The sequence below is a fragment of the Diaphorina citri genome, unplaced genomic scaffold (assembly GCF_000475195.1).
Source record: "Diaphorina citri unplaced genomic scaffold, Diaci psyllid genome assembly version 1.1 scaffold2162, whole genome shotgun sequence".
NCBI lineage: Eukaryota > Metazoa > Arthropoda > Insecta > Hemiptera > Psyllidae > Diaphorina > Diaphorina citri.
This window is the reverse complement of record NW_007379587.1, coordinates 28,617-47,620: the sequence shown is the minus strand read 5'-3', so window position 1 is coordinate 47,620 and position 19,004 is coordinate 28,617. Positions and strand designations below refer to the sequence as shown.

Genomic DNA, 19,004 nt, shown 5'->3' with positions numbered 1-19,004 from the left:
AAAAAAAAAATCTCGTGAATTTGTTAACATAAGCTTTTGTGCCAATGAATAAAAAATATTCAAGTATGCATTTGAAAAATACTTAGATAACCTTTGAAGAAGGATTAATTGCATCTAGGATTTTGATATATCTTTGAGTACAATCTAGTCATCTTTTCATCTTTGAAGTTCAAAGTACTTAATAGAGAAAAAATCTTTGCTTCTATTTGCCCCCCATATTTTCAAAAAGAGAGAAGGGCGGGAAGGAGAGAGGAAGAGAGATTTCGTACAAGAAAACGGAGAGGAGAGAAAAAAAAAATAAAAAAAAAAAAAAAAAAAAAGAAACTCGATCAAATAGGTACTATAATTTTATTACATAAAACAAATAAATAATCTATTTTTTCTCAATCAAATAACTAAGAAACAACCAATCAAAATTATAAACAATATACTTATTTAAGTATCTCGATTAAATAAGTCTATAATAAATAAAGATATAAACAAATAAAAACAATACTTCCTCATTACTAGTATAGCTTTGCAATACTGTAATAATAGAAAGTAATAAGTAACTAATATTCTAATAATAATTAAAATCAAAATAATGCATTTCCTAGTCATACATAGGTTTTTATTTAGTGCTGGACGGCCTAATACTTAATAGGTAGTGTAGTGATTATATTTGTACTGCTGAAAAATGTAGATAATAAGACCTATGTAGGTACCTACATATGTAGGTACCTGCCTATGTAGGTACCTATCTACCTACCTATAGTGCTTATTTATACTGCTCGCATAGGACTGAAAAGTCCCTTTACTCCAGCAGTAGGCTACTACTATTATTGTGGTCACTTCTCAAATTATATTGAGGATAAAATTCCATACCTCGGCTGGGATTGAACCCACGCCCTCCTGTTTACCAGGCGAGCGACTTGACCACTACACCACCGAGGTAGATAGGTAGTACTAAACTTCTTTTCCTTAGCCTTTTCCTAACGTCGACCACTCGACCCTGTTTCTTGTCAGTTTGTCAGTTTCTTCCAGGTTCCAGGCAGCCCCATTACTTCATGTTCATTTTTTACTTTCTTTCATATCAATCATATATTTTCTTCTGTCTTTCTCTCCGTCCCTACCTCCCTCTTCTCTCTTTCTCCCCTTCCTCTCTCTCTCTCTCTCTTTCTTTCCCCTTGTCCATGCTTCGATCTCTCAAAAGACGAAGAAATCCCTGATGGAGGTACCTACTACCTACATACCTACCTAACTAAAGAAAATGAAATTGCTTTTTTTTTGTAGAAAATGTTTTGATACCTACTTTGAAAGCGAGTTACTGTCGTCGTCCCCCAATTTCATTGACATGATGTATTTTTCCATTGACAATTTCTGCTCAAATAAGACTGAAAAGTCCCTCTACTTCAACACTTTCAACAGTATTAAGCTATTCTAGGTACATACTAGGTATTATTGTGGTCAAATTCTCAAATCGTGGTGTGATAAAATATCATACCTCAGTTGGGTTGGTATTGAACCCAGGCCCTCCTGGTTATAAGGCTAGCGTCTTGACCGCTTCACCACCAAGGAAGGCATTTAATCTCTTCAGAATAGGTTGAAAAAGATCTTTTCTCTGCAAAGTTGCATAGAATATTTTGATGTCTTTGCTGCTGGCATTTTAGATATCTGGTACTTTAATGAAAACTCCATGGTACTTTAATTCTTTAATATGTAATATCGAAAAAAATAAAACATCTACGACATTTTCTTCTTATTATTATTATTTTTGTCGGACATACGTCTAGATTCCAAGAAGAAATAAATTATTTATCCAAGAAAGACTTATTTTTATTAAATTTAAATAAAGACTTAAAGACATAGTTAAAATAATATTATTGTGTCGCCCAGTCGCCCTGTAAATTTTTAAAAAAAAAAAAAAAAATCTAGTCTCCATTTCTGCGAGGGTCAGAGCTATGGTAAGGCTCTGTTGAGAACACTGCTATTCATTAGTTTCCTTGGGTCGGCACTAGGCTATGGTCGAAGGTCGAGACTCCGTTGTGGATGCCTACTAAACCCTGTCATAAAAGAAATCCATATATTCAAATTTAAATCTCGTATCCCTTCTGTGTTTCAGGCAAAAAGTTCGAGCTCACCTACATCTCCCTCTCGTTCTGTCCGAAGTCCATCAAGCCCGACTCCCTGGCCATCTACAAGAGTCAGGACTTCGGCAAATCCTGGCAGCCTCTTCAGTTCTACTCGTCCCAGTGTAAGAAGTTGTATGGGCGGACGGCGACGGGCGTAATATCCCGCGGGAATGAACAGGAAGCGCTGTGTACGGACCGCCATAAGAAGCAAGGTAAAGGAAAAATGTCGCGTCGGTGTACGTGTTGGTGAAATATCCCACCATCTTGGCAAAATATTCCATTATTTTAACAAAAAATCCCATCATTTTTACAAAATTTCCCACATCTCAACAAAATATCGCATAATTTTAATATCCCGAACTTCGGCGGGAGTAACATCCTCGTCGCGCCACTGGCTTCTTTGTAAAGGTGACGTTCCGATCCTAGCTGCCGGGTCGCGCGACTTCCATTACAAACTTCCAGTCGAACAAATTGCCAGGAGGTCAAGGTCAACTCGGTGTGTGGCCTGGAATCGCCCGAGCGGTACTGCGATACGAGTGGGGCTTGTCATGTGTGCGATGCTGGCTCGCCGCGCGGCCGATTCCCGGCCGAATATCTGACGGATTTGAATAACCCGAGTAACGTGACGTGTTGGCGCTCCGAGGCGCAGACCAGTGTGAACTCGCTCTCGGCCTCACCTGATAATGTGACGCTGACGCTATCCTTGGGTAAATAATGTGCTTTATTATTGTTATTAATTAATTCATATTGTTCTAAATACTTGTAATACTATTCGTTCATTTGATTTGACCAGATCTTGATGCAATGAACCAGAATTGTTTATTTAAAAACCCCATGTTCTTGAACACAATTGCTCCATAATGCAGAGAGATTTATTGAAACCATGGTGCATAGCTGCATAGGTATATAGGTGAAAAACTGAAAAGTTGAAGAGAGTGATTGGAAATTCTGATGTCCTTAGGTTCCAGCCTGATTGGATCTGAAGCTGTGTACCTGCACCTGTACCACACATAGTCGACGGCCGCAGTTACAGTTATGTTACACGGAGACCTCAGCAGTTACAGTTATGTTACACGGAGACCTCTGCAGTTACAGTTCCCTCTATTAAACCTCTTCAAAGACCAATACTATTACTAGACTAGTTGTTATTGTTAGTTTGGTTTGGTACGTTCGCATGTTTGAATGTTCAAACATATAAGTTCAATTTCTTCAGATCTTTCTGACTCCTTTGTTCTCCTTTAATCTCGTTATCACGGTTTCTAGTTATATTTGTTTGCAAACGCTGCAAAATTTGCAGTGCAAACACAATGGCGTTATGCTAGGGCACATCTTGTTCATATTGTTCTGATTTTGATTAATGTGCTGTATTGATTAAATAATAGTTAGCCCTTTGATGTACGAAAGTGTTCCTTTAAGGGTCAACATGAGAACACCAGAGCAACCCTTTTGAAATGTACAGTCGGAAACGTCTGACGGAAATAACGCCAACATGAGAACACCAGAGCAACCCTTTTGAAATGTACAGTCGGAAACGTCTGACGGAAATAACGCTTCTGGCCGCGTCAGTCGGAAAGGTCTGACAGACATTACGCATCTGGCCGCGTCAGACGGATCCGTCTGACAACCGCGGTCAGAGGGGGTATTTCACGATTTTAGGCTTGGCAGGGAAAGTGTTAAGATAAAGTCCGTACCGGACGGGAATATAACCCACGACCCATAACCCATAAGGGAATTCAAAAACAACTTGTGAGAAATCACAATAACAACTTATTTAGAACGCATTCTAAACTAGATATGTACTTAATATTTCTGATTTGTACTGATTTCTAATCTGATTATTCTGATAAGAGTATTAAATCAAAAACAACTTATGAGAAATCACAATAACAACTTATTTAGAACGCATTCTAAACTATGTACTTATTTCTGATTTGTACTGATTTCTAATCTGATTATTCTGATAAGAGTATTAAATCAGGTTTAAAGATCTTGCTGATAACAAGATAAGTCTGATGGAACAATGAATTATGGTTTAAATAGAACTTATTGCTGATACTGATATCTTGAACCATTGTACCCATTTATTATGTAGAGTAACTCGGGGTTCCTTGGACCTATTCATTATGTACTTATTTCTGATTTGTACTGATTTCTAATCTGATTATTCTGATAAGAGTATTAAATCAGGTTTAAAGATCTTGCTGATAACACGATAAGTCTGATGGAATAATGATTATGGTTTAAATAGAACTTATTGCTGATACTGATATCTTCAACCATTGTACCCATTTATTATGTAAAGTAACTCGGGGCTCCTTGGACCTATTCACGTGTATCGGACAGGTTTAGTTTCCGCCAGAGGAAAACTTTCTTGTTTAGGTTCGTTCACGGAACGGCAGGCTTTCTCCTATTCTCTTCGATTTCGGGGTAAAAGGACCTCCGTTTTAGAGTCCCCTACATAATTAAACTTTTTTTTAAAGGAGGTTTGATAGAGGGAACTCTAGCCACGGAAGTCTTTTCGTCCCCAAATCGAAGTGGAAAGGAGGACAGGTTAGGAGAAAGCCAACCTTTCCGAGATTTTATTAATAGACTAGTTTTATCTGTCCAAAGTGACCCCGAGCTACCTAACTTGTTTATTTCAGACTAATGTATATAGCATGTACATATTTTTTTCTTTATTAAATTAGTAATAATTTTGTCAGCAGAACAATAAATAATAAAACCCAGCACGAACATGCTCCATATTGGATAAAAAACATGTGAGATATGTAATTTTTATATGAGATACATATGTAATTTTTTATGCTTATACATAAGTATTTTTTTTTTTTTATGTTTATTTAATTCCATGATACTCTCATTGTAGGTACGCGACAAGACGCAAAAAATGCGTCACTGCTGTAGAAAATTAACGCCAAGTACATAATAAAATATTTGACATTAAATGAGTCACAGGAATTCAGTTAATTTAATAAATAAAATAATAACGAATTTATTAAAACATAAATAGAGCAAAGGGAGAAAAAATACCCCGGAAATTATCAAAATCTTATATTCTTGGGACACAAACACAATAAAATTGAGGAACAAAGAAAAATTTTAAAAATTTTTTTTTTGTGGTTTTTTTTTTTTTTTTTTTTTTTTTTTTTTTTTTAGAAAAATAGATTTTTACGATATTTTTTTCAAGCACAATCAAATTGATACGAAGAATTCCAAGAAGTAAAAGTAAAGAAAAAAACGCACAGCTATGGGATTATGTCATTGACACGGTAATCGGTAATAGTTCAAAGAATTCGGAAACTAAGGGGGAAAAGTCACGAAAAAAATGGTACAATCAGGTTGATTGAAAGAAAAACTGATGAGGAGTACCCTGAAAAAGACGCACTGTCAAAAGATTTGACCAAACTATCCGCAAAAAACCGAAGAAATCTGGACGAAAAACACAAATTTTAGTGCTATAAGTACCTATTCACACAAAGAAAAATCGAAAACCACTGATCCACGCACAGACAAAGGAAAAATTGGACTCAAAAGAAAACACAGTCTTTTCGTCACCAAAATAAACGTCAAAAAGCAGACGATGAAAAACTAAAAAAATTGGGTAATTTACGGACAAAATTTTCGTCACGAAAAATTGCAGATCTCAACGGCCAAAATTTCAGTCAAAAGTTTTCAGATCTCGGAAAAAGTTCGAAATTTTTGCCTGTTTAATTATTTATTTTTATTTAATCACTATATTTTTTTTCCACTTTCGTGACAAAAACTCAAAGCTCATCAGGGTGTTACGTAAAAAAAAAATATTGTAATCGCGGACGGACACACTTATTTCTGTTTATTTAGTCCAAACTATGTACTTCATGAGAGATTGGCTATGTACTCCCAACGTATTCCTATGTACTGGAGACTGGAGCTGGTACAGCTGGTACATAGTGAGGTTAGGTCTTGCTTGAGGACTTGGTTGTGAGGAGAGGTATGGGATTGGTGAGGGGGGTGCTAGGTCCAGGGACTTCGATCTGGAGGACAGAGGGGAGAGGATGGAGGTGGGAGGGGAGGAAGAAGGAACACAGAGGGGGAAGGAAGAAGAGAAGAGGAAAGAGGGAAGAAAGAATGGGAAGGACAAATTGCAGAGGGGAGAGGGGGGAGGTGGGAGGGGAGGAAGAAGGAACACAGAGGGGGAAGGAAGAAGAGAAGAGGAAAGAGGGAAGAAAGAATGGGAAGGACAAATTGCAGAGGGGAGAGGGGGGAGGTGGGAGGGGAGGAAGAAGGAACACAGAGGGGGAAGGAAGAAGAGAAGAGGAAAGAGGGAAGAAAGAATGGGAAGGACAAATTGCAGAGGGGAGAGGGGGGAGGTGGGAGGGGAGGAAGAAGGAACACAGAGGGGGAAGGAAGAAGAGAAGAGGAAAGAGGGAAGAAAGAATGGGAAGGACAAAGTGGAGAGGATGGAGGTGAGAGAGAAGGAAGAGGGCCGGGAGATAGGGAAGAAGGAAGACTAGGAGATGAGAAGGACTAAGAGACAGAAGAAGGAGAGTATAGAGTTGAGGGGTGAGGGGAAGAGACAGACAGAAGAGAGGAGTAAAGAGGGAAGAAAGTATTGAAAGGATAAAGGGCAGAGTGGAGAGAATGGATGGAGGTGGGAGAGAAGAGAGAAGAGAATAAGAAAGAAGAGAGAAAGAATGGGAAGGACAGATACCAGGGTGGCTAGGGTACATAAGGTAGATAGGAGACGGAGAAGGGAAAGAAGGAAGAGGAGAGAAGTGGGGAGGAAGGAGAGAGCGTTAGATTAGAGAGAGGGGAAGGGATGAGGAAGAAACAGAAAGAAGAGAAGGATTGATGTCACGTGGAAAAGGGGAGAGAAGAAGAGAGGATAAAGTAAAGGAAAAGAGAGCGGAGAAAGAAGAGAGGGGAGGGAGAACCCAGTAAAGTTCCCTTCCAACGAGATGGAGTTTAGTCTTTATGAACTTTTTTTCTTATAACCTGCAATAATAAAACAATCTACGTGAATGTGGGTACCTATAAGTGCATAAGATCTACAATAGTATGTAATAATATGTAAATAACAACCTGGTGAAAGTAGGTGCCTAGATGACTTTAGGGTGGTGAAAAAGTTGCTCAGAAGATCTATGACAGTAATTTCGACAAAAATTTGTACTCGTTTTTCGATTGCGAATATTTCAACGGGTTACTTTCTGGTGTTCTCGTGTTGAGCCAGCACCTAAATGGGAAGTATTGTGTCTCTTCTCGCCCATCTGATGAGAGGCATACTACGGGATGGGCATGCTACGACACAGACCACAAGCGTCCAATGTAGCAGTTGTTCCATCGCTACGAAATAAAAACGGCGGTGAAACACTCATCTTTTTAAACAAACAAAACAAATTTAAGATTTAGATTTAATTCATTCCTCATCCGTGGCACAAGCTCTGCTTACACGGATGGGTATACCATCTATAAAAATTTAGTATGTTCTGAGAGTTATGTTGAAAAAATAATAAATGGGAACTTAATAAAATAAATTGATTCCATAATGATTAATGAGACTAATGAGGCAATAGTTGGTTCTCTTTATAAAACCGCCTTCTGATCTTTCTTATCGCTATGGGTATTTGCATTCGATGCCTTTGTGACCTTGGTCAAATGCAGTGACTAGGGTGAATAGAGTGAATGAGAGAGAGATTAGCCATTCAAACATAGTGATATCACTGAATAGACATATCATTTCATTTAATAAACGTAGTGATAGTAAACATTGCGAAATCATTTAACATTCCATAAAAACAATGAGATCAGGCTTTTTACTCGGAAGTGCAGAAATATAAGGGAGGAAACTGACAACAAATTAACAATGAAATTGCAACTTTTCTATAGTAAGTTGCATTATTAGTGCCTATACCATGTTTAGGTACACAACGTGCTCTAGAATTAGTAGATACTTCTCCTTCCTAAAGTTACTGACTTTGATGAAGTTTTTTTTTCTTCAATAAAGATGGATGTTGATCTAGTCCAGAAAAAATCAAGCATACCGAGGAGCACACGAACGTCAAGAGTTCGAAACGCTCCGCTGCCCGGCCCTATACATATTAACACGAATAGAGTTTCAAGGTTTTTCGGCATTACCTGGTACCTGGGCAACTTCACAGGGAATATTCAGGGCAAACTAGGACAATGGCAAATAAAATATGATGAATAATACACCTAGGATAAACAGACAGCACAATTCCCACACGCAACAGTATTTGCTAGAGAGAGAGAGAGAAATTTATAGAGGAAGGAAGAAAGAAAGACGGAGAAAGCAATAAAAGGCGGCCTCACAAAACTATCTCCTGGTTGCCTGGTTCTAGGAATATTTCATTTCCAATACCAAGGGACTAGTTTTACTTTTACCCCCTACTTCCCCTAACTCTTCTTCTCTATTCCTCTATTTCTGTGTTATATTCATTTCTTTCTCTCTCTTTCCCCTATTAATCACTTCTCAGCCTCCTCTACACTCACTTTCCTAGTTTCCTTTCTCCCCTCTTCTTAAATTCTTCGTTCTTTTCTCTCCCCTCTTTCTCCAAATAGTCACCACTTTCCTTCCTTTCACCTCCCTCTCCTCCCCTCTCTCTAATATATCCATACCTTCCCTCTAACTTCTCCATACCTCCCCTCTCTTCTCTCAAATCACCTCCCCTTCCCATGATTCATTCGATTATTCCTCCTCCCTCTCCTCTATGTCCTTCTTCTCCTCTCTCTATTTTTCTTCCTTAAATTTCTCCCCTCCGCTAAATTTCGGGTTTGAAACAAATATACACAATCAGTTAAGATTAGGTAGACCATGAATTTGTTACTTACCTTTAACTAAATCTTACCTCCCCCTCCTACTATACGTTATATGAACAGGGTGTCCCTATTGTTATATGAACAGGGTGTCCCTATTCTAGAGTCAGGGGTTCTTAATCTTCACAAAGTGGCAGTAGATTTGTATAAGATTAACCCACCTTTTGGGGCTGTTGGCGCCTACACTTAAGCCTGCGAGTGGGCTTTTTGTTTATGAATTCTCAAGTGGCCAGTTGTCCGCCACGTATCGAACTCAACTTGCGGACCATTCTTGATCCAATTGAATTTCATGGACCGTTTTCTAGAGCTGGACACCCTGAGAAATTGTGTTCTTTTGATTTGCGGCTCAGTAGGTCTATTTTACAGATAAAACCCTAAAAATGAACGAAAAATACAGATATAACATACTCAATCGTCCTTTCAAGGATGAGGGCATTGCGAATTCCATTTTTTTTTTTTTTTTTAATATGTTTCTGTTTCTTTCTCTCTCTCTCCCTCCCTCCCTCCCTCTCTCTCTCCTTTTGTCTTCTTCTCCTTTCATTCCTCTCTCTTTTCTCCTTTCCTTTTTCTCTGCCTTTATCGCTCTCCCCTCTTTCCATCTCTCTCTTTCTCCCCCCCATTCCCGTCTCTCTCTCTCCCCCTCTCCCTCTCCCTTCTTCTCGTTATAACCTTTGTTTCACACATACAAGAACAAGAGTCACAAGAGATAAAATTTTGTAAAGGATTCCAAATTAGTTGACGTTTGTTTTTCTCTCTCTCTCCCTATCTCTCCCTCTCTCTCTCTCTCTCTCTCTCTCTCTCTCTCTCATTTTCATGTTCCTTTACTCCTATGTAAACACAGGAAAAGGACAGAGAGAGTACAAAGTTATCCCATGGTCTTTGTACACAATCAAATGAAGGAGGACGCCCAAGATCGAGAAAAGTGGAGAACGTCGTGTTGAAACCTGTCCTAGGACAGATCTACATCTATATATACCATGTTTAGGTACACAACGTGCTCTAGAATTAATAGGTACTTCTACTTCGTAAAGTTACTGACTTTGATGAAGTTTTTTTTTTCTTCAATAAAGATGGATGTTGATCTAGTCCAGAAAAAATCAAGCATACCGAGGAGCACACGAACGTCAAGAGTTCGAAACGCTCCGCTGCCCGGCCTATACAGGTTTCTTCTTGCTTCTAGTAGATGGTCCTCAGGATTTGGGCACTTCCGCACTGAGCAATATCCCGAATCCTGTTATTATTATTATTTGATCTTTTTTCCCTCTTTTTCAAGGTCATCTTCAATCGTCTCTACTTTCCCGACCATCTCCTGGCAACCACGACCACTCCGGCGCCTCCCAAACTGAGCGGCAAATTCAAAGGCGGCTCTAAGATGAAAGGGCCGGAATACGATGAGGAAGAAGAAGAAGAGGAAGAGGGAGATGAAGAAGAGGAGGACGAAGAGGGAGAGGGGGAGGAAGAGGAGGAGGAGGGGGAGGAGGAAGAGGAGGCGAGCGTCGTATTGAACCCTTCGCAGGAATTACAGGTAAGTGTGATATTAATACAATCGTAAGAACGGCACACACTGCCCATCTATCTGGTAACAAACAATGTGGGTTGGAAATTTTGAACAGCCGTATAATTGACATTTTTCTGGGAGTAAGCCGTCTTGAGGACCATGTTGTCTTTTGTGGTAAAGCTAAGAGTTTGCTCTCAGGTTTCTTGTGAAGCCTATAACTCAAAACACAACTGATATCCACTCGACCCTTTAGGTTGCTCTCTATGCAGTACAAAAAATTGTTTGCTCACAGGTTTCTTGTGAACCCTATAACTCAAAACATAACTGATATCCACTCGACCCTTTAGGTTGCTCTCTATGCAGTACAAAAAATGTCAAAGACAACCCTCAGTTCATACCTTACGGCTTTCTCCAAATACTCCCCAATGAGAAATTAAGTGAGACCGAGAAAGATATAGAGGAAAGTTAGAGGTGGAGAAATCTAGAATTAAGGAAGAAAAGAGAGAGAGAGAGAGAGAGAGAGAGAGAGGAAGAAAGAGAAGAGAGGGGGGGGAGAGGGAGAGAGAGAGAGAGAGAGAGAGAGAGAGAGAGAGAGAGAGAGATAGAGGAAGGAAGAAAGAAAGACAGAGAAAGCAATAAAAAGCGGCCTCACAAAACTATCTCCCGCTTGTAGGAACTAGAAATATTTCATCTCCAATACCGAGGGACCAGTTTACTTTCTTTCTCTCTCTCTCTCTTTCTTCCTTCTTCTTCTCCTTCTCCTCCTCACCCTTCGTGCTCCTTAAACCTCCCTCCTTCAAATATCTTTATATCCCTCCCCTCTCTTCTATCAAATCACCTCTCCCTCTCCCATGATTCATTCGATTATTTCTCCCCCTCTCTCTCTTTTCCTTTTTCTCCTCCTCCCTATTTTTCTTCTCGCTGTGTACGGACCGCCATAAGAAGCAAGGTAAAGGAAAAATGTCGCGTCGGTGTACGTGTTGGTGAAATATCCCACCATCTTGGCAAAATATTCCATTATTTTAACAAAAAATCCCATCATTTTTACAAAATTTCCCACATCTCAACAAAATATCGCATAATTTTAATATCCCGAACTTCGGCGGGAGTAACATCCTCGTCGCGCCACTGGCTTCTTTGTAAAGGTGACGTTCCGATCCTAGCTGCCGGGTCGCGCGACTTCCATTACAAACTTCCAGTCGAACAAATTATTACAAAAATAGTATTTTAAATCACATGAAAACCTCACGGGCAGCGCGACCACACTGCTCTCAGAGCGACTGGGCAGCGCGACCCGGCAGCTTGGTTCGGAAAGTACTTCATAAGAATGCATAGGAAGCAGTAGGCAGCGGTCGCACAGCTCGGCAGCTAGGATCGGAACGCCACCTTAAGGCCCGCCACACACGCTCCGATTGACAGACCTAGATTTGTCCGAGCTAGGTCTGTCAGACCGCGAGAATATGTATATGGTGTGGTGGAAAAAGATCCCGACTTCTAGGATTCTCAGACTGTCTGAAGACCAAAGTCTGGAGCTTTTTCCGGTTCACACATTCCAGCGGTCTGAAGAACCTAGATTTGTCAGACAGTGGGAACGAACGTGAGTGGCCGAAGATTTAATTTGAGATTTAGATTTAATTCATTCCTCATCCGTGGCACAAGCTCTGCTTACACGGATGGTTATACCATCTATAAAAATTTAGTATGTTCTGAGAGTTATGTTGAAAAAATAATAAATGAAAACTTAATAAAACAAATTGATTCCATAATGATTAATGAGACTAATGGGGCAATAGTTGGTTCTCTTTATAAAACCGCCTTCTGTTCTTTATTATCGCTATGGGTATTTGCATTCGATGCCTTTGTGACCTTGGTCAAATGCAGTGACTAGGGTGAATAGAGTGAATGAGAGAGAGATTAGCCATTCAAACATAGTGATATCACTGAATAGACATGTGTTGTGATATCATTTCATTTAATAAACGTAGTGATAGTAAACATTGCGAAATCATTTAACATTCCATAAAAACAATGAGATCAGGCTTTTCACTCGGAAGTGCAGAAATATAAGGGAGGAAACTGACAACAAACAGTGAAATTGCAACTTTTCTATAGTTGCATTATTAGTGCCTATACCATGAAGGAGAGCTGAGAGGAAAGAGATCAATGTCCCTCCAGACTCGACAAGGCAAGGAAACAAAAAGTTTTTCTCCTATATTACTTTTTACAGTTTTTACTATGTTTTATTTAACGCAGAAGAAGAGGGAGGGGGAAAATCTGAAAAAGGGGGAAAAAGAAAAATGAAGATTTCCCTCTCTTTTTCCATCCATTTCTCCCCTTTTCTGTTTTTCTTCTCCCCCTCCCTTCTCTCTTGCCTCTCTTACTTCCTCTCCCCCTCCTTCTCTTTCTCCCTCTCTCCATCCCTTCTCCCTTGTCCTCTCTTTTCCCTCCATTTCTCCCCCTCTTCTCTTCATACCTTCCCCTCTCGTCTTCTGAACAAGTAAGGGTATTTTTATTATTATTATTATTTTTTCTTTTCCGAAGTTCAAATGCAGTAAATTGCACTTTTTCTGCTGTTTTCTTGTTTTTATTTCGGACGTTTAGGATTGAAATGGGGGAAGTTTAGATTGGTCCCCAGTGGCCAGTGGCGACTGGTGGTTTGTGGAGAGGGGAAATGGAGTTTAGCGACAGCGTGCCGTCATCGGAGTGCTTCAACGTATCAGGTTTGCCGTTAGCTTGCCTTCAGCGGGGTAGTTCAACGTATCATTCGAGTGGTGATTGGTGATTTGTAGAGAGGGGAAGTGAAAACTGCGATAGCGTGCCGTCAGAAGAGTGGTTCAATGTATCATCCCAGTGGAGATTGGTGGGTATCGTGGTTTGTGGAGAGGGGAAATGGAGTTTTGCGATAGCTTGCCGTTAGCGGAGTGGTTCAAGGTATGCCTATGCTATCTAGTGGTGCCTGATAGAGTTTATGCAGAGGGGCATCAAGACTGCTATAGCGTGCCGTTAGCGGAGTGGTTCAAGGTATGCCTCTGCTCTCTAGTGGTGGCTGATAGAGTGATAGAGTTTATGCAGAGGGGAATCAAGACTGCTATAGCGTGCCGTTAGCGGAGTGGTTCAAGGTATGCCTATGGCCCTATGTACTCTATTTGCGGTTGCTGGTTTCGCAGACTGCTATAGCGTGCCGTTAGCGGAGTGGTTCAAGGTATGCCTATGACCTCTACTTGCGGTTGCTGGTTTCGCATGCTACTTGCTTCTTCCGGCCGCACTGTGGCTGAATATCGTGAATAAGGTTAATGTGAGCAGGCCGCTAGCTTGTCTCTGAACGGAGGGTAAAACCGCCGTCACTTAAGGCCTTACCAGTTATACAGTGATTTTAAACACCTCTAAAAAATACAACAGTCGCCACTGAATAAGATCTTTTCATCTTTAAAAGAATCTATCAATACGTCAGAATCTATCAATATGCTTTTCATCTTTTCCTATCGAAATTGTACCTTGTTATGTGTTTCCCTGTGTAATAACAATAACTGATACCATGCAGTGTAATCACGCCCCCTAATTCCTTTAATAGGGAGTTTTAACTTTGATATCTTTCAACTTCTCGGCCATATTTCTTCGAGTTTTCTTTTATTTCCTTCCAAATGGTTGTGTTGCTTCTTGAATCTTGTTTTATGGTTGGGTGGAAGAGCTCACTGTGTGAGAATCCTGCCATTAAGCCTTAAAGAAAGAGCGTTTTGTTCTTTGGAGCCCTGAGTTCTGAAGAATTGCTTGGTCTGGTAGGTACAAATGCTTCGTTCTTTTCCTCACCTTTTCCCGTGTTTACTCGCGGTCGGCGTTTTTCGTCAGCCTCTCACATCTTTTTCGGTCCATCAGTAGTACAAACAAACAAACAAACAAACAAACAAACAAACTAACAGTCAAACAAACTAACTTGCTTTTCAGGACTTTTCAGTAGTATTATGTACCAAATACATAGGACCTTGTTTAGACTGTCGAAGTAAAGGGACTTTTCAGTCTCTTTCTTGCAGTATAAACAGGGTATATTCCATTCTATTCAGCAGAATAAACAACTTAAACAAGGGACGAGTATATTCTATTTTACCGATTTCTATTCTATTCATTTCTCTTTGCAGAATCAAGAACCCGCGAACCCTCAGCAGCAAGACGTGGACACGGGCGATGCTGATTCACTTCAGAATAGCATCAATCAGGGCGAGGATGAAGAGGAGGGGATTGAGTCCGCTGCTGATTTGACTACTTCTACCACGGTGGCGCCCCTACTATTTCAGTACGCAGTGTCTGATTTGTCCATAGGTGAGACGATTAATCGAGGGGCCAAAGTCATTATTTTTCTCGTTTTTTTTTCTTCAAAATTTTCAAGACATTTTTTTATTGAAGAATTAAAGGAGTTTTAACGATAAATTCCTAGCTAAAATGTGAAAATAAAGTTCAAAATTTACAATTACTATTTACTATCATCATATTCATAATTTCAAAAAACTATTAGGAGTCAGCCTAGTTAGCTTGGAGGGTACCGCGCCTTGTAAGTGCAAGGTGGCGAGTTTGGTTTCCGCCCAGGGCGAAATTTATCCTAAACAGATAAGGTTCGTTCTCTGAACGGCACGCTTTCTATCCTGTCCTTCTCTCTTCAATTTCGGAACGATTAGGCCTCTGTTGTGACAGTTCCCTCTATCAACCTTGATAAAAAGGTTAGATAGAGGTTCTGAGTTTTTTTTTTTTTTTTTGAAAAATTATACATAGGTAATTGAGTTATATACAGGGTGTCCAATAATTAACGAACCAAACTTGAAAAATATTTCACTGTTTCGTTTCACAGGGGGCCGTTGTAAATGTAACGGTCACGCGTCGCGTTGCATAAAATCGCCACAGGGGGAGCTAGTGTGCGAGTGTCGCCACAACACTGCAGGCAAGGATTGCGAGAAGTGCAAACCATTCTTTTCGGACCGGCCCTGGGGACGGGCTACTGTATATGATGCCAATGAGTGTAAAGGTAAGACCGTGCCTGGGTTATCATTTTATGCATGTTTTTTCACACATGGCCTTGTTGCTTAGCGTGTAAATAAATAAATAATGTAAATGAGTGTATTTTTCGAGTCACTTTTTGTTGGTTTGATTGATCTGAAATGAAATGGTACTAATGGTAGTGTGTGTATCTTGGATATTTTAAGTGAATTGAGATGAAAATTATTAACACTGACTGATACTCTTCACTTGGGTACCCAGGTGAAGAGTAGATATCAATTATTATTGCATCTCAATTCATACGGAACTCCACAAACTTACTGAGTCCTCCATCAAGATGTTTTAAGTCTGCGACGACGTTCCTCACCTAATTAACTACTCCAAATTTCATGACTTGACTTGGACTCGAACTAGTATCCTCCACATTCAAAGCCCACTGTGCTAACCACTACACCACTGAGGTTGGTAAATTATTAGGAAATAGCCAGTATTTTACAGGATTTTAACTGCCCTTAATTGGCCCATTCTTTTCGGACCGGCCCTGGGGCCGGGCTACTGTATATGATGCCAATGAGTGTAAAGGTAAGACCGTGCCTGGGTTATCATTTTTTGCATGTTTTAATGTAAATGAGTGTACTTCTCTAGGAGAGTCAATCTGTCAAGTAGCAACATATTAGTATAGGTAAAAGAACAACGTCTTCACTTGACTTGACTAGTAAATGAGTGTATTTTTCGAGTCACTTTTTGTTGGTTTGAATGATCTGAAATGAAATGGTAGTGTGTGTATCTTGGATATTTCAAGTGAATTGAGATGAAATTGAGATGAAAATTAATAATGACTGATACTCTTCACTTGGGTACCCAGGTGAAGAGTAGATATCAATCATTATTGCATCTCAATTCATATGGAACTCCACAAAGTTACTGAGTCTTCCATCGGGATATTTTAAGTCCTTTTGCATGATTTTAATTAACAAGGTACTCGAAGTATTTTGAAGTTTTTCTACCGTCCATCTGTCCATCAGGTTCAATGATTTTTCTTGAACTTTATAAATTAAAAACATTATAATCTTCAAAATTATACATACCTACTAACTCTTTCTATTCTAACTTTGAGCTTATTTTTACTTTCTATTACTACAGTTATAGCGAAGCTATACTAGTAATGAGAAAGTATTATTTTTATTTCAAGCCTTTCTTGCGTAAGTTACAAAACCATTTTGACGAAAGACCTTGACGACTGGGGTAAAGGGACTTTTACTGTCGTTCGCCATCCAAAAATCAAGGTCAAAACGATCATTTTCCTTCCATATCTAACTGACTTATTTCCATTTGAGGTCGAGTGGATTGGAACACATCACAGGCACACTCCATTTGTCAAGGGTCCAGGTTTTCTACCCTTGGGATCACATCAATTGAATTTGAAGAAACCGTTTACTGAATTTGACTTGGTCCATAAGGTCCGTTTAGACATTTTCGAATTTAGGAAACAAACGGTCCCCGGGTTTCATTCCCGACGAGACTGATTGCAACCCGAAATCCCAATTTCAAGGGCCGAAAAAACTTCAGCAATGGCCAATGGCAGGATGCTGCTGGCTTTTTTCGGCATCACTTGGGATGGGTGAGGTTAATATGAGGAGGTGGGTAGCTTGTCACCGAATGAAGGGTAAAACCCCCGTCAATAAGGACCTTGGCAGTTATACAGTGATGTTAAATAACTGAAAACTCATTTTCTTGTGGTGAGTTTCTTTGTACTGAAAGCAGTGGCGTAGCGTGTATGTATGACGTGTATGGCGGCCATACAACTCAAAAGTTCATTTTAGTGCCCATAAATATTATATTAATGGCATGTACTGTGATGGGACTTGGTAGACCTGTGCATGAGCGCTACACGCCCTACACTTGAATTTAGACCACGCTACGCCACTGACTGAAAGAAATCCGGCTCTCTATGAACAAACATGAAATTCTTTATTTGAAAATTAATTCCAGTTTGTTCCCCCATTCTGTTGTTCACAGGCAGAGATGGTAGCGCGGCGTCTCGTATTGCATTCAGCACACTGGAAGGCCGGCCTTCGGCCTCTGAATTTGACACTAGCCTCGTTCTGCAGGACTGGGTGACGGCCACTGATATCAAGGTAAAAATGATAATGCATATTCTTTTTTAACTATTTATTTATTTTTACAAAAAAATATTTGATTTAAAGAATGACTCTTTAGGGGTCGGTCGTGTAACTCAAATTCGGAGAGAACACCTCTATCTAATTCCTCAACAAAAACTTGGAGGAGAGAAAAAAAGGGAACAAAAGATGGAACACCCCTAAATTTAACGGAAAATACAAAACTTCATTATTATTTTCAACTTCAACACAACAATAAAACATACTGTCCGAAATCAATAAAATCTGACCAAGATTCAACCAGAATCCTTATGCCAGGTTTCTTCTTGCTTCTAGTAGATGGTCCTCAGGATTTGGGCACTTCCGCACTGAGCAATATCCCGAATCCTGTTATTATGAATGAATGTCTTTTCTTTGTGTTATTATATCACAACTTTGGTGCTCACTGCAGCATTGTAGGATTTTTCCAAATACATATATCGCAATAATCCAGCTCCCAATTACCTACCATGCTGGCACCGGTCGCTATGCGCATTTATATTACATAGCTACATTACTACTCATTTTCCTCACGAGGCTGAGTGGGCCCCGTAACGGCCAGTCACGGAATCAATCATTTGCATGATACAAATTTCTTGGATTTTCCTCACGAGGCTGAGTGGGCCCCGCAACAGCCAGTCACGGAATCAATCATTTGCATGATACAAATTTCTTGATTCTCAATAATCCTAACAACCAATGTTTACCTACCATGCTGGCACCGGTCGCTATGCGCATTTACATGTCATAGCTACTATTTCCTCACGAGGCTGAGTGGGCCCCGCAACAGCCAGTCACGGTATCAATCATTTGCATGATACAAATTTCTTGACCCTTCCTCACGAGGCTGAGTGGGCCCCGTAACGGCCAGTCACGGAATCAATCCTTTGCAGATACAAATTTCTTGACCCCGCCGGGAATCGAACCCGGGTCTCCCGCGTGCAAGGCGAGTGCAGTGACCACTACGCCAAATTTCTTGACCCCGTCGGGAATCGAACCCGGGTCTCCCGCGTGCAAGGCGAGCGCAGTGACCACTACGCCATGGGAGCTGACTGAATCCTGTTATTATTATTATTTGATCTTTTTCCCTCTTTTTCAAGGTCATCTTCAATCGCCTCTACTTTCCCGACCATCTGCTGGCAACCACGACCACTCCAGCGCCGCCCAAACTGAGCGGCAAATTCAAAGGCGGCTCCAAGATGAAAGGGCCGGAATATGGGAGGGAGAGAGAGAGAGAAAAAAAGAGATAAAGAGAGAGAGAGAGAGAGAGGTAGAGAGAGGTAGAGAGAGGGGAGGAAGTGAGAGGGAGAAGGTTAAAGGCTGTCTGACATGAGACAAAGTTTACACAAACACTCCCCCCTTCCTCCTCCTCTTCCTCTACCTTCCCCCCTTTCTCTCTTTCTCCCTCTCCTTGTCTCTCTCTCTATCTCTCACTTCTTT

At 40.3% G+C, this 19,004-nt stretch overlaps 1 protein-coding gene across 1 annotated transcript; it reads left to right on the top strand.

Moving 5' to 3' along the window:
* Nucleotides 1-2,101: 2,101 nt before the first annotated feature.
* On the top strand, nucleotides 2,102-18,771 carry LOC103518357 (netrin-B-like; the record flags this gene model as incomplete). The annotated part of the gene is made up of 8 exons (XM_026830182.1): nucleotides 2,102-2,345; nucleotides 2,574-2,818; nucleotides 10,016-10,086; nucleotides 10,198-10,449; nucleotides 14,556-14,736; nucleotides 15,260-15,433; nucleotides 17,425-17,543; nucleotides 18,665-18,771. Coding segments are annotated over 8 exons (1,393 nt in total), but the record flags the coding sequence as incomplete, so codon positions are not given.
* Nucleotides 18,772-19,004: the final 233 nt, after the last annotated feature.